Below are 12,702 nucleotides of genomic sequence, written 5' to 3'. Positions count from 1 at the left end.
TCTATCTGTGGCGGAGCGACTCGTTGGCTCGGGCCACGCATGCGCTGAGCCTTCCTTTCGCTATTCCCGCCGCTCTGCCCCTCCTCTGTCTTCTCTGCACTGGGAGCAGGTAAGGCTTTGGGATGTCGTTCCCTCTGTGCGCCGCGCACGCGCGCGGGACACCCCACGTCGCGCGGATGCTTTGAGGTTCTTACCTTGCTTGCTCCCACCCTGGTCCACGCGCCCTCCCCGGCTCCCGCTATCCCTGAGTCTTAGAGCTGGCTCTTCCGCATGCCGGTGACCTCCAACCGCGCGGGCCTGACGCCATCTTGGATGTCTCGTAGAGGGAGGGTGCCTTGGAGCTGGCCAAAGTTAGATCCTGGAGTGCTGCTTTTCACCTGTTCCACCCATCCCTTACAGACACGTTTTTCTCGCCCTCTGGCCCTATCAGATTGTCACAACCCCCAGTCCCTCCCTTCCTGTCTCTGCTTTCTCTTCTCATCCTGACTTACGCCTTCTTATTCTGAAATCTCCAGACTTTCGGCCCCAGGACCTCAGGTGCTCCGAGCAATGGAGATTAGTGGATCGTCTAAAGTCACCAGTCCCTCTAGTCAGCATCCCTCAATTTAAAAAGTAAACCTTGAACATGGTAGAAGTGGAAAAAAAAAAAAAAAAGCCAAACATCGCCTCCCGACAGGTTGTGGCTTGGGATAGCTAAAGCAGAAATGAGAAGCCCGTTGCTTTGGAATCACTAGTTATTTACCAGTACCTTTCTCGCACCCTGGCACGCTGGTGAAGTTGGAAAAGTCACAGTGGTGGGCTAGAGATCAGGGTTTCTGTTCGAGGCAGCAGGCCCAGAAAGGTGGGGTAAGGCCAAGTTAGTGGGGTAGCATGAGTCCTTGCCTGCCAGCTTTTCTGTCAAGGATCAGTTAACCTCCCCAGATACTGCCGTTAGGAGGAAAAGGTTTAAGGAAAGGAATGGTTAAGTCATCACTCCTGTGACTCTTCTACACTAAGGAAAAAGCCCATGATGATTTAGGAGTCCTGATTCTGGATAGTGCCTTCGCCCAAGTTGTAAGCTAACAATTGCAGACTTGCCTTGGTTAGGTAGCCAATGGTGGGATCACTTAATTGCCACCCTTTGTTATGGGTTTATTACATGCCAGCACCACATTAAACGCTGTATGTTAATTGGTAAATGAAGATATTTAATCCCCCTAAGAACTGCAGTTTACAAATGATGATATTGAGGTATAATTGCCTTCAGAAAAAACCATGCCTTCCTTTTCTAAAAGCCTTAAAGAACTATTGGATTTTGACCCAAGAAAACCCAAATAGTACAGCAGCAGAACTGGGTTAGAGTTACATATGGGCAAAAATCAAGAGTTTTAGGGCAAAAGCTGAGGACATCCATTAGTCTAAAAGTAATTAAGGCTGAGTGTGGTGACTCACACCAGTAATCCCAACACTGGGAGCCAAGGTGGGAAGATTGCTTTCGGCCAGGAGTTCCAGACAGGGTCACTACAAAAAATTAACAGTAAAGTAAGCAATTAAGATCTTGGATTCAGAAGCGTTATAACCTGGGACAATTTGACTTCACTTCATTTAAGGAAGTGGCATTTAATAGGCCTAAGCATTCACTGAGTATCTCAGCCTGTGACATATTAGAAAGTATGTAACTGGCTAGGCGCAGTGGCTCATGCCTGTAATCCCAGCACTTTGGGAGGCTGAGGTGGGTGGATCACGAGGTCAAGAGATCAAAGACCATCCTGACCAACATGGTGAAACCCCGTCTCGACTAAAAAATAGAAAAATTAGCTGGGCGTGGTGGTGCACACGTGTAGTCCCAGCTACTCAGGAGGCTGAGGCAGGAGAATTGCTTGAACCCAGGAGGTGGAGGTTGCAGTGAACCGAGATTGTGCCACTGCACTCCAGCCTTTCGACAGACTTGAGACTCTGTCTCAGGAAAGGAAAAAAAAAAGCATGTAACAAAAGATGCAAGTTCAAATCTAACCTCTACCACTACCGTAGTTTCAAGACTGGGTTTAAGGTCATGCTCTTGCGTTAAGTATATCTAATAATCATCTGGGAAACTTGTTTGAAATACAGGGCACTTGAGCCTTATTCCCAGAGATCTTTTTTGTTTGTTTATAGATGGGGTTTCATGTTGTCACCCAGACTCTAGAGTACAGTGGCATGATCATAGCTCACTGAAGCTTCCAACTCCTAGGTTCAAGCAATCCTCCTGCCTCAGCTTCTGGAGTAGCCGGGACTACAGGTGCACAGCTACCTCACCCAGCTAATTTTATTTTTTGTAGAGACAAGGTCTTGCTGTTTGCGAAGGCTGATGTCAAACTCCTGGCTTCAAGTTATCCTTCCGCCCCAGCTTCTCCAGTGTTGGGATTACAGGAGTGAACCAATGAGCCTAGCTCCCCCAAGAGATCTAGACCAGGAAGGTCCAAGTGGGTCCCAAGAATATACATTTTTTTAATACATGCACCACCCAGATAATTCTGCTTCAGATGGGCTTCTCACTTCACTTGGAGAAACCCTGCCTTTAGCTTTTTAACTCATCTTCTCTTCTCAGATAAGTTCACCTCTACCAACTTAGACACCTGTAGGGTGTCAGGACTTCTTTGTCTTGGGGAGACACAATTTAATACCTTTTAGATAAAGTAACTGCAGAGTTCCTCCTTGATCTTCCTCATCCTATTAATACAAGAAATTGAAGTATTTTGAGGAATCAGGTACTTCCAAGGATTAGCAAAGAAATTGTTGGAGACCTTCCAGTGTCTTGGCCGTCAACAGATATCTCCCAAAACTATAAAGACTCTAATCTTTGAAGGGCAACTTTTCAAGGCCCAGACGATGATATCTTGAGAAGGGTTCCTTTTGAATAAAAACTGAGGAAAACTTAGGCAAGAGACACTCTGAGAAAATTCCTCTGGCAACTGCAAATCCATGAGGCTGTGGAAATGGGTAACAGGTGTTAAGCTGAGCCCAAATGATCCCTTGTTCAGACCAGGGGAAGTCACTTGATTATAAGGAAATCCTGGGAGCTGTGTGGAGTTTCTGGAAGAAGTCATGACTTCAGGGTTCTAATTCTATTTCTGCCCATGACTTAAGGTCAGTCACTGTTCTCTGGGCCAGTTAAGCTTTCTAGGGTCCCACTTCTGCTAATAAGGGGAGTGTTTACAATACTGCTCCTGTAATTCCAGCTTTCCTGCCAGAGCCCCTCACCCCCCGAAAATGTTTGCCTGCTCCAAGTTTGTCTCCACTTCCTCCTTGGTGAGTACCTGATTTTCTGGGAGAGTTTTAAAGGAGAGACATCTTGTCTCTCTCTTTCCATCAGACCTTGTTCTTCACAGCACAGCCGGGTGAAGGTGAATAAGACTCTTGGGGGTGGGTGCAGTGGCTCATGCCTGCAATCCCTACACTTTGGGAGGTCCAGGCAGACAGATCACTTGAGTCCAGGAGTTTGAAACCAGCCTGGCCAACATGGTGAAACCTCATTTCTATGGTTGGGCATGGTGGCAGGTGCCTATAATCCCAGCTCCTCAGGAGGCTGAGGCAGGAGAATAGCTTGAACGCAGGAGGTGGAGGTTGCAGTGAGCCAAGATCATACCACTGCACTGCTGCCTGGGCAAAAGAGGAAGACTGTGTCTCAAAAAATAAATAAATAAACAAGATTCTTGGGGAGGGAAGGCCCTTTGCTGTCATTGCCTAACAGGAGAGAGTGAATGCTTGCCAGACATTCTCTTGCCCCATAGTGGCCAGTTAACTTTTTTATTTTTATTTTTGGAGACGGAGTTTTGCTCCTGTTGCTCAGACTGCAATGGCGTGATCCACCACAACCTCCAGCTCCCGGATTCAAGTGATTCTCTTGCCTCAGCCTCCCGAGTAGCTGGGATTACAGGCACGTGCCACCACGCCCGGCTAAGTTTGTGTTTTTAGTAGAGACAGGGTTTCTCCATGTTGGTCAGGCTGGTCTCGAGCTCCCAGCCTCAGGTGATTGACCCGTCTTGGCCTCCCAAAGTGCTGGAATTAAAGGCATGAGCCACTGCACCTGGCTGTGGCCAGTTAATTCTTACCCAACCATCTTGAGTGGAGATGAGAATCTAAATTATTCCTATTCCTGAAACTATACGTCCTGTAAACTGGCCATCCAGAGTGGTAAACAAGTAGTTAGATGACATAACTTGGACTGAATATGTACTATGTGTAGTACTTGTCCTGAGTGAGCCATAGCTAGGAGTTCATTCTGGGACTAAAATTTGAATGGGAAGCTAAACTTTACATAAATACACATTGGGAAAGTACTTAACTCAGAAACAACAGTATGGGGAAAATTTTTTAATTGTAGGTAGAGGAGGCAGTTAGTTCATTCACAAATAAGAAGGAGTACCATTTATTGAGCATTTACAATGTGCCTTAGCACTGAGTTTACTAATTGGTGTACATTATCTCATTTACTCTTCAAATCGACTCTGGGAGATGATATTTTGATTTGATAAATGAGAATACAGGCTTAGAAGGATTTAAGTGACTTAACCTGAGAGCACACTGGTGGCAATAGAGTTAAGATTTGAATCTCACTTTATCTGATGCCTAAGCCCTGGCTGTTAATCACCATGTATCTGTTTTGGTGTCACTGGCTTGGGGTTAGTCAGAAAAGGCTACTGGGATGAGGTAAATTTTGAGCATGAATCTTTGTTCTTATTTTCCAAAAGCATCCTTTTGGATCCTTTATTCAGGGAAAGTCACTGACTTTTTTCTTGTGGGCTGACCATTACCCATACAGATGGCCCCCAACTTTAGATGATTTAAGATTTTTTTTTTATGATGATGATGATGATACAAAAATGATATGCATTCGTTAGAAACCATACTTCGAATTACGAATCTTTATCTTTTCCCAAGCTAACGATGTGTGGTACAATACTCTGTTGCAATACTCAGCAGCAAGCCACAGCTGCCAGTCACCCACCCAGTCATGAGGGTAAACAACCGATACGCTACAGGGTACTGTGTTGCTAGGTGATTTCACCTCACTGTAAGCTAATGTAGGCGTTTTGAGGGCATTTAAGGCTAGGCTAAGCCAAACTATAGTGTTTAGTAGGTTAGCAGTATTAAATGCTTTTTCACTGTATGATGGATTTATTTGAACATAACCCTATGCTAAGTTGAGGAGCATCTGTATATATCTCCCTTGTTGAGTGAGGCAGATGCTCCTGAGGCTTAGATTTCTTCTTCTTCTCAAAAGCTATACAAGGATACAGCAAGGATGGATGCCCCCTTGTTGCCCAAAAGGAAGTAGACTTTCTTTCCTTAAAGCAAAACCTGAGAAGCAAGAGAAACGGTGTAGTTCTTTAATTTCGGCTTTGCTAAAAGGAAGAATGATTCAGAATTCGAATTTAAGTGTGAGGATGGAAAGGCCATCAGAGGAGAGCAGCTCCTGTCTGATGATGTAACAGTGTGGTGTAGTTCTGAAACTTCTCTCCAGTCTTCCTTGACCTTCCTGCCCCTGTATGTCATTCCTGCTAGGTCAAGAGCACCTCACAGCTGCTGAGCCGTCCGCTATCTGCAGTTTTGCTGAAACGACCAGAGACACTGACAGATGAGGTACCTTACCCATAGAGTTGGGACTGTGGTTTTGGGGGTGATGAGTGGGAGGGTTACGTGGCAGAACCAGGAGGTAGAGTGTTGAGGACAGTCATCACAGGCCATGGGCTTTAGGTGGAGATGGAGGCCAGTTAATACACTGTATACTGTAGTGCTACAGCTTTTGCCACTGGCAGCACATGCCCGTGTGCAGTGCTGCTAACTGCTGTTATTTGGCCTAGTCAAGTGATTGCAGCTGGGAACATCTAGTCTAGGAAGATGATCTCTTTGGGGCAGCAAGAATAGACTAAGGCCTCAGTCTTACACTTCTTGACCACACCTGAGTCTTAAAGGCATTTGAAGTCTATATCCTACATTAAAAGGTTCTACTTGCCGGGCACGGTGGCTCAAGCCTGTAATCCCAGCACTTTGGGAGGCCGAGGTGGGTGGATCATGAGGTCAAGAGATCGAGACCATCCTGGTCAACATGGTGAAACCCCGTCTCTACGAAAAATACAAAAAATTAGCTGGGCATGGTGGCGCATGCCTGTAATCCCAGCTACTCAGGAGGCTGAGGCAGGAGAATTGCCTGAACCCAGGAGGCGGAGGTTGCGGTGAGCCGAGATCGCGCCATTGCACTCCAGCCTGGGTAACAAGAGTGAAACTCCGTCTCAAAAAAAAAAAAAGGTTCTACTTAACCAGCATTTTAGGGGCTTAAACAATTTTGTGTTTGAGGGAGAAACCATGGGATTTGCCAGCATAAAGGCTTTAAATGGTATAAAAGTTACCAAAGCAAAAGTTTACAAAAATCTTGACCTTCTACCTGCCTCTTCTTCGCAGAGCCCCAGCAGCTTGGCAGTCTCACGTCCCCTTACCTCATTTGTCTCTAGCCGCAGCTTCCAAACCAGCGCCATTTCAAGGGACATCGACACAGCCGCCAAGTTCATTGGGGCTGGGGCTGCCACAGTTGGGGTGGCCGGCTCTGGGGCTGGGATTGGGACTGTGTTTGGGAGCCTCATCATTGGTTATGCCAGGTAAGATAAGTTGGGCCCTCCACTGGTTCTCTGATACACTTTCCAAAGGTGTGAACTTATTTGGGGGTCTAGAACTACACTGTCCCATACTGTAGCCACTAGCTGTGTGTTTTTTGTTTGTTTTGAGACAGTCTTCGCTCTGTCACACAGGCTGGAGCTCAGTGGCCCAATCTCAGCTCGCTGCCACTTTTGCCTCTGATTCAAGTGATTCATGTGCTGCGCATGGGGGCATGCGCCTATAATCCAAGCTACTCGGGAAGCTGAGGCAGGAAAATCGCTTGAACCCAGAAGGTGGAGGTTACAGTGAGCTAAGATCATGTCACTGCACTCCAGCCTGGGCAACAGAGCGAGACTTTATGGGGAAAAAAGAAAAGGAAAACAAATATAGGCTAGACGAGGTGGCTCACGCCTGTAATCCTGCACTTTGGGAGGCCAAGGCGAGTGGATCACCTGAGGTCAGGATTCAAGACCAGCCTGGTCAATATGGTAAAACCCCATCTCTACTAAAAATACAAAAATTAGGGCCGGGCGCGGTGGCTCAAGCCTGTAATCCCAGCACTTTGGGAGGCCGAGGCGGGTGGATCACGAGATCGAGAGATCGAGACCATCCTGGTCAACATGGTGAAACCCCGTCTCTACTAAAAATACAAAAAAATTAGCTGGGCATGGTGGCACGTGCCTGTAATCCCAGCTGCTCAGGAGGCTGAGGCAGGAGAATTGCCTGAACCCAGGAGGCGGAGGTTGCGGTGAGCCGAGATCGCGCCATTGCACTCCAGCCTGGGTAACAAGAGCGAAACTCCGTCTCAAAAAAAAAAAAAAATACAAAAATTAGCTGGGTGTTGTGGTGGGCACCTGTAGTCCCAGCTACTTGGGAGGCTGAGAGAGGAGAATTGCTTGAACCTGGGAGGTGGAAGTTGCAGTGAGCCAAGATGGCGCCACTACACTCCAGCCTGGGCAACAGAGTGAGAGTCCATCTCAAAAAATATGGATGGATGGATGGATGGATGGATAGAATGTTTATATCATTGTGTCATTGAAGAAAGTTGTATGAACAGCTTTGGTCTAGAGCAAGTACCAGCAAACTAAGGCCCAAGGGCCAAATCTGGGCGGTAGTCTAGTTTTGTATGGTTGAGCTAAAAATAGTTTTCCATTTTTTAAAAAAGCAAAAGAGATGGCCGGGTGTGGTGGCTCATGCCTGTAATCCCAGCACTTTGGGAGGCCAAGGTGGGTGGATCATGAGGTCAGGAGTTCAAGACCAGCCTGACCAACATGGTGAAACCCCATCTCTCTACTAAAAATACAACAATTAGCTGGGCATGGTGGCACATACCGGTAATCCCAGCTACTCAGGAGGCTGAGGCAGAAGAATCACTTGAACCCGGGAGGTGGAGGTTGCAGTGAGCCGAGATCATGCCACTGCACTCCAGCCTGGGCGACAGAGCAAGACTCCATCTCAAAAAAAAAAAAAAAAAAAAAGAGTAAAGCAGAAGAGACTATATGCGGCCCACAAAACCTAAAATATTTACCATGTGGCCCTTTACAAAAAAAAGTTTACCTTCTCTGGTCTAGAGACTCAGTGAACATAGTGGCTTTACTGCCGTTTTTTCCCATCTCTGGGGATTTCTCTTTGTCGCTCCTGGGAAAACTAACACTGCAGCCAGCTCTGGGTCACTCACTGTGAAAACCAAATTAATCTTCCAGAGACCAGTAAGTTCTCTTAATGTCTTTTGGGAAATAGAGTGCTGTTTAAGAATTTGTAGCTGGGCGCGGTGGCTCAAGCCTGTAATCCCAGCACTTTGGGAGGCCGAGGCGGGTGGATCACGAGGTCAAGAGATCGAGACCATCCTGGTCAACATGGTGAAACCCCGTGTCTACTAAAAATACAAAAAATTAGCTGGGCATGGTGGCGCGTGCCTGTAATCCCAGCTACTCAGGAGGCTGAGGCAGGAGAATTGCCTGAACCCAGGAGGTGGAGGTTGTGGTGAGCCGAGATTGTGCCATTGCACTCCAGCCTGGGTAACGAGCGAAACTCCATCTCAAAAAAAAAAAAAAAGAATTTGTATTAAACAAGAAGTCCAACTGCCACTTTATTCACTATTCTGTTAAATGCTGGTGTTACACCTTACCCATCAAGACTTCTGGAAATATCAGAGTAAGGGAAATACTGATTATATAGTAAGGGAAATACAGCTTTCAATATTGGGAGTCCTTTATTCATACTACTACAACTCATATCATAAACCCCACAGACCATTTGTAACTTTTTTTTTTTTTTTTTTTTTTTTTTGGAAACATAGTCTCACGTCTCACTGTAGCCCAGGCTGGAGAGCATTGGCACGCGCTCTGCTCACTGCAGTCTCTGCCTCCCGAGGATTCTCCTGCCTCGGCCTCCCAAGTAGCTGGGATTACAGGCGCGTGCCATCACACCCAGCCAATTTTTTTTTCTTTTGAAGCACTGTGGTTTGTAACGCCCAGCTAATTTTTGTGTTTTTAGTAGAGAGAGGGTTTCACTATGTTGGCCAGGCTGGTCAGCTTTTGGCCTCTAGTGATCCACCTACTTTGGCCTCCCAAAGTGCTGGGATTACAGGTGTGAGCCACCGCATGCAGCCCATTTGTAGCTTCTTAAAGCCCCAAATCTTTTGACTGTTTGAAATGAGAGAACATAATCTGTCCCTCTTACTCTCTCTTTTTTAAATTTTTTTTGAGACAGAGTTTCACACTTGTTGCCCAGGCTGGAGTGTAATGGTGTAATCTCGGCTCACCACAACCTCTGCCTCCCAGGTTCAAGTGATTCTCCTGCCTCAGCCTCCCAAGTAGCTGGGATTACAGGCATACACCACCACACCTGGCTAATTTTGAATTTTAAGTAGAAATAGGGTTTCTCCATGTTGGTCAGGCTGGTCTTGAACTCCCAACCTCAGGTGATCTGCCCACCTTGGCCTCCCGAAGTTCTGGGATTACAAGGGTGAGCCACCACACCCAGCACCCCTTACTCTCTCGTCTTCTCAGAGTGGTGTTCTAATTGTGTTCCATTAATCCCTAGGATTCTGAGGATCTCTCCTAGAGACTTAGAGAATAAAGGGGAGACCAAGCCATTAAAATTTCCCCCTACTTTTGTACCATTGCAATTTGGTTTTTATATGTTTATTATTTTGGAGTTCTGCTGCCTAAAGTTTGAAAACACTGCTCTAGAGAGACCCTGCCACTCTGGATGCCTCTTTTATCCTGTTGGGGCCCTGGATATTAAGTGTCTAAGCCAAAAGGTCTTAATTTGTGGTAATGAGATGGATGACCCATTAGAGAAGGTCATGATTATACCTGGGCCATGTTACAGGATTTTAGATTGTCCTCTTTCGCCCTTCATTCAGTTCTTACAGAGCCCTTGGGGAACCAAGGCAAGATTTTGGGCATGGTGGTGCTCCCCTGAAAGGCTCTTTACGTAAGATAGTCTTGAAGAGGGGAATTCTCCCTGAGCCCGTCTTAGATATTTATCCTTTTCTTTGTATGAGCTAGAAATTCAGTCTTTTCTCCTCCCCTTCTCCCAGGAACCCTTCTCTGAAGCAGCAGCTCTTCTCCTACGCCATTCTGGGCTTTGCCCTCTCGGAGGCCATGGGGCTCTTTTGCCTGATGGTGGCCTTTCTCATCCTCTTCGCCATGTGAAGGAGCCGTCTCCATATCCCATAGTTCTTTCTCCCATGTATGGTCAGCCCTGTGTGTTCCTTTTCCTATACCTCCCCAGGTACCCTGGGGAACTTGGTTGGCTCAGGGTTTGACAGAGAAAAGACAAATAAATACTGTATTAATAAGATGTTTCTTGAGTCTCCTGTGTATATTTATTTTCCACAGTTGGCTGAATGCCTTAGTGAGAGTACAAGGCCCGAACGGTGGTGATGGTGCTAAACTCAACATGCATTTGGCTGGGCTCTCTTAATTCTGTTTCAGGAAAGCTTAATTCAAAATAGCACAACATTTTAAATAATTTCCACCTGGTATGGCCTGCTACTTGACTGGGAACATTGGGGTCAGTAGCAACTTAAACGAGTTCTGGCTTAAAATGTTGGCTAATAGGCTTTCTGTTTCCACTGTCACTATCCTGGCTCAGGCCTTCTTTATCATCCACCTCGTCTATTACAATAATGTCTTAACTGACCCTCTGCCTCCAGTCTCTTCCCTCCAGCATTTACTTCTCCCTACCACTGCCAGGTGAATCCTCCTTAAGCATAAGACGAGTTTTATCCATTACCGGTTCAAAAAGTCTCACCTCAGCTTCTCTGCTTTATCTTTTATTAGTCCTATACACGACCTAATGTGATTGTCATTTTTCAGATGTTTTCCTGTCTTTACCCTGTCTCCCTGCCTTTTCCTTTCTCTGCCCAGTTCTGCTTACTTTCCCTGAATCTTTGCTCATTTTCCTCTTTTCTTTTTTCTTTTTTCTTTTTTTTTTTCTTTTTTTTTTTTGAGACAGTCTTGCTCTGTCACCAGGCTGGAGTGCAATGGCACGATCTCAGCTCACTGCAAACTCAGCCTCCTGGGTTCAAGCGATTCTCCTGCCTCAGCCTCCCAAGTAGCTGGGATTACAGGCACCTGCCACCACACTCAGCTAATTTTTTGTATTTTTAGAGAGAGGGTTTCGCCACATTGGCCAGGCTAGTCTTGAACTCCTGGCCTCAGGCAATCTGCCCTCAGCCTCCCAAGGTGCTGGGATTACAGGCGTGACCCACTGTGCCCAGCCAAAACTTTGTCTTTATTGGGCCATATGTCAAAACAGCGTGCATTTTGCAACATGTATTCTTAGGAGATATTCCTGATATCTTGGTGTTCTTATCATTTGATAAGAAAAAAGTAAAACAGGAAGATCTTTTTGTCCCCAGGCATCCTTAAAATTTACTTTTGGCCGGGCGCGGTGGCTGACACCTGTAATCCCAGCACTTTGGGAGGCTGAGGCAGGTGGATGGTGAGGTCAGGAGATCAAGACCATCCTGGCCAACATGGTGAAACCCCGCCTCTACTAAAAATACAAAAATTAACCGGGAGTGGTGGCGTACGCCTATAGTCCCAGCTACTCAGGAGGCTGAGGTGGGAGAGTTGCTTGAACCCGAGAAGCAGAGTTTGCAGTGAGCCAAGATCGCACCACTGTACTCCAGCCTGGGCAGCAGAGTGAGACTATCTCAAAGGAAAACAAAAATTATTTTTAAGCATTTTATCTCAAGGCACTGTAAATATTAACACATTGTAACCAAAGTAGCCACTTTAGACATGGCAAAGACAGGGACAAAATACCAGGCATGAGGTCAGTCCTCTCATTCCAAATGCTTGGCTTCTCTTATTCGTGTAAACGGTTAGTTAGAGGTAATTTATTCCTGCTGCTTCCCCCAACCACCAGAGAATTTCCTCTCATCCTTTGAATAAGTGCTGTGGTGGACAGAATTTTTTAAATGATACCCTTTAGAATGTCCAACCCTAATCCCCAGAATCTGAATTGGATATCCCTTCCCTAGTTATATTATATGGCACTATTGACTTTAAGAAAGATTATGGAGCCGGGCGCGGTGGCTCAAGCCTGTAATCCCAGCACTTTGGGAGGCCAAGGCGGGTGGATCACGAGGTCAAGTGATCGAGACCATCCTGGTCAACATGGTGAAACCCCGTCTCTACAAAAAATTAGCTGGGCATGGTGGCACGTTCCTGTAATCCCAGCTCCTCAGGAGGCTGAGGCAGGAGAATTGCCTGAACCCAGGAGGCGGAGGTTGCGGTGAGCCGAGATCGCGCCATTGCACTCCAGCCTGGGTAACGAGAGCGAAACTCCGTCTCAAAAAAGAAAAAGATTATGGGGCGGGAGGGTGGGGCGTTCTTATCTAGTCACGTGAGCCCTGAAAAGCACCTTCTAAGGCACCCTTGCTGGCTTTGAAGATAGGACCATATGCAAGGACCAGAAAGTAGCATCTAAGAGCTGAGAGTGACCCCTTTGCCAGCAAGGAAATGGGGACCTCATTTCCACAACTGCAAGGAACTGAATTCTACCAACAACCTGAATGTGTCTGGAAGTGGATTCTTCCCCAGAACCTTCAGATAAGAACCCAGCCCAAAC

The 12,702-nt window shown here is 46.5% G+C and overlaps 1 protein-coding gene across 1 annotated transcript; it reads left to right on the top strand.

Moving 5' to 3' along the window:
- On the top strand, positions 1-10,422 carry ATP5MC2 (ATP synthase membrane subunit c locus 2). Its single transcript, XM_003939243.4, has 5 exons — positions 1-109; positions 3,198-3,267; positions 5,524-5,601; positions 6,421-6,614; positions 10,160-10,422. The coding sequence occupies exons 2-5, from the start codon at positions 3,229-3,231 to the stop codon at positions 10,272-10,274; spliced, it is 426 nt and encodes a 141-aa protein (XP_003939292.1). The 5' UTR covers positions 1-109; positions 3,198-3,228; the 3' UTR covers positions 10,275-10,422.
- The last annotated feature ends 2,280 nt before the right edge of the window (positions 10,423-12,702 follow it).

The sequence above is a fragment of the Saimiri boliviensis genome, chromosome 7 (genome assembly GCF_048565385.1).
Source record: "Saimiri boliviensis isolate mSaiBol1 chromosome 7, mSaiBol1.pri, whole genome shotgun sequence".
NCBI lineage: Eukaryota > Metazoa > Chordata > Mammalia > Primates > Cebidae > Saimiri > Saimiri boliviensis.
The sequence above is the reverse complement of the archived record's forward strand: the minus strand, read 5'-3'. Positions and strand labels throughout refer to the sequence as shown.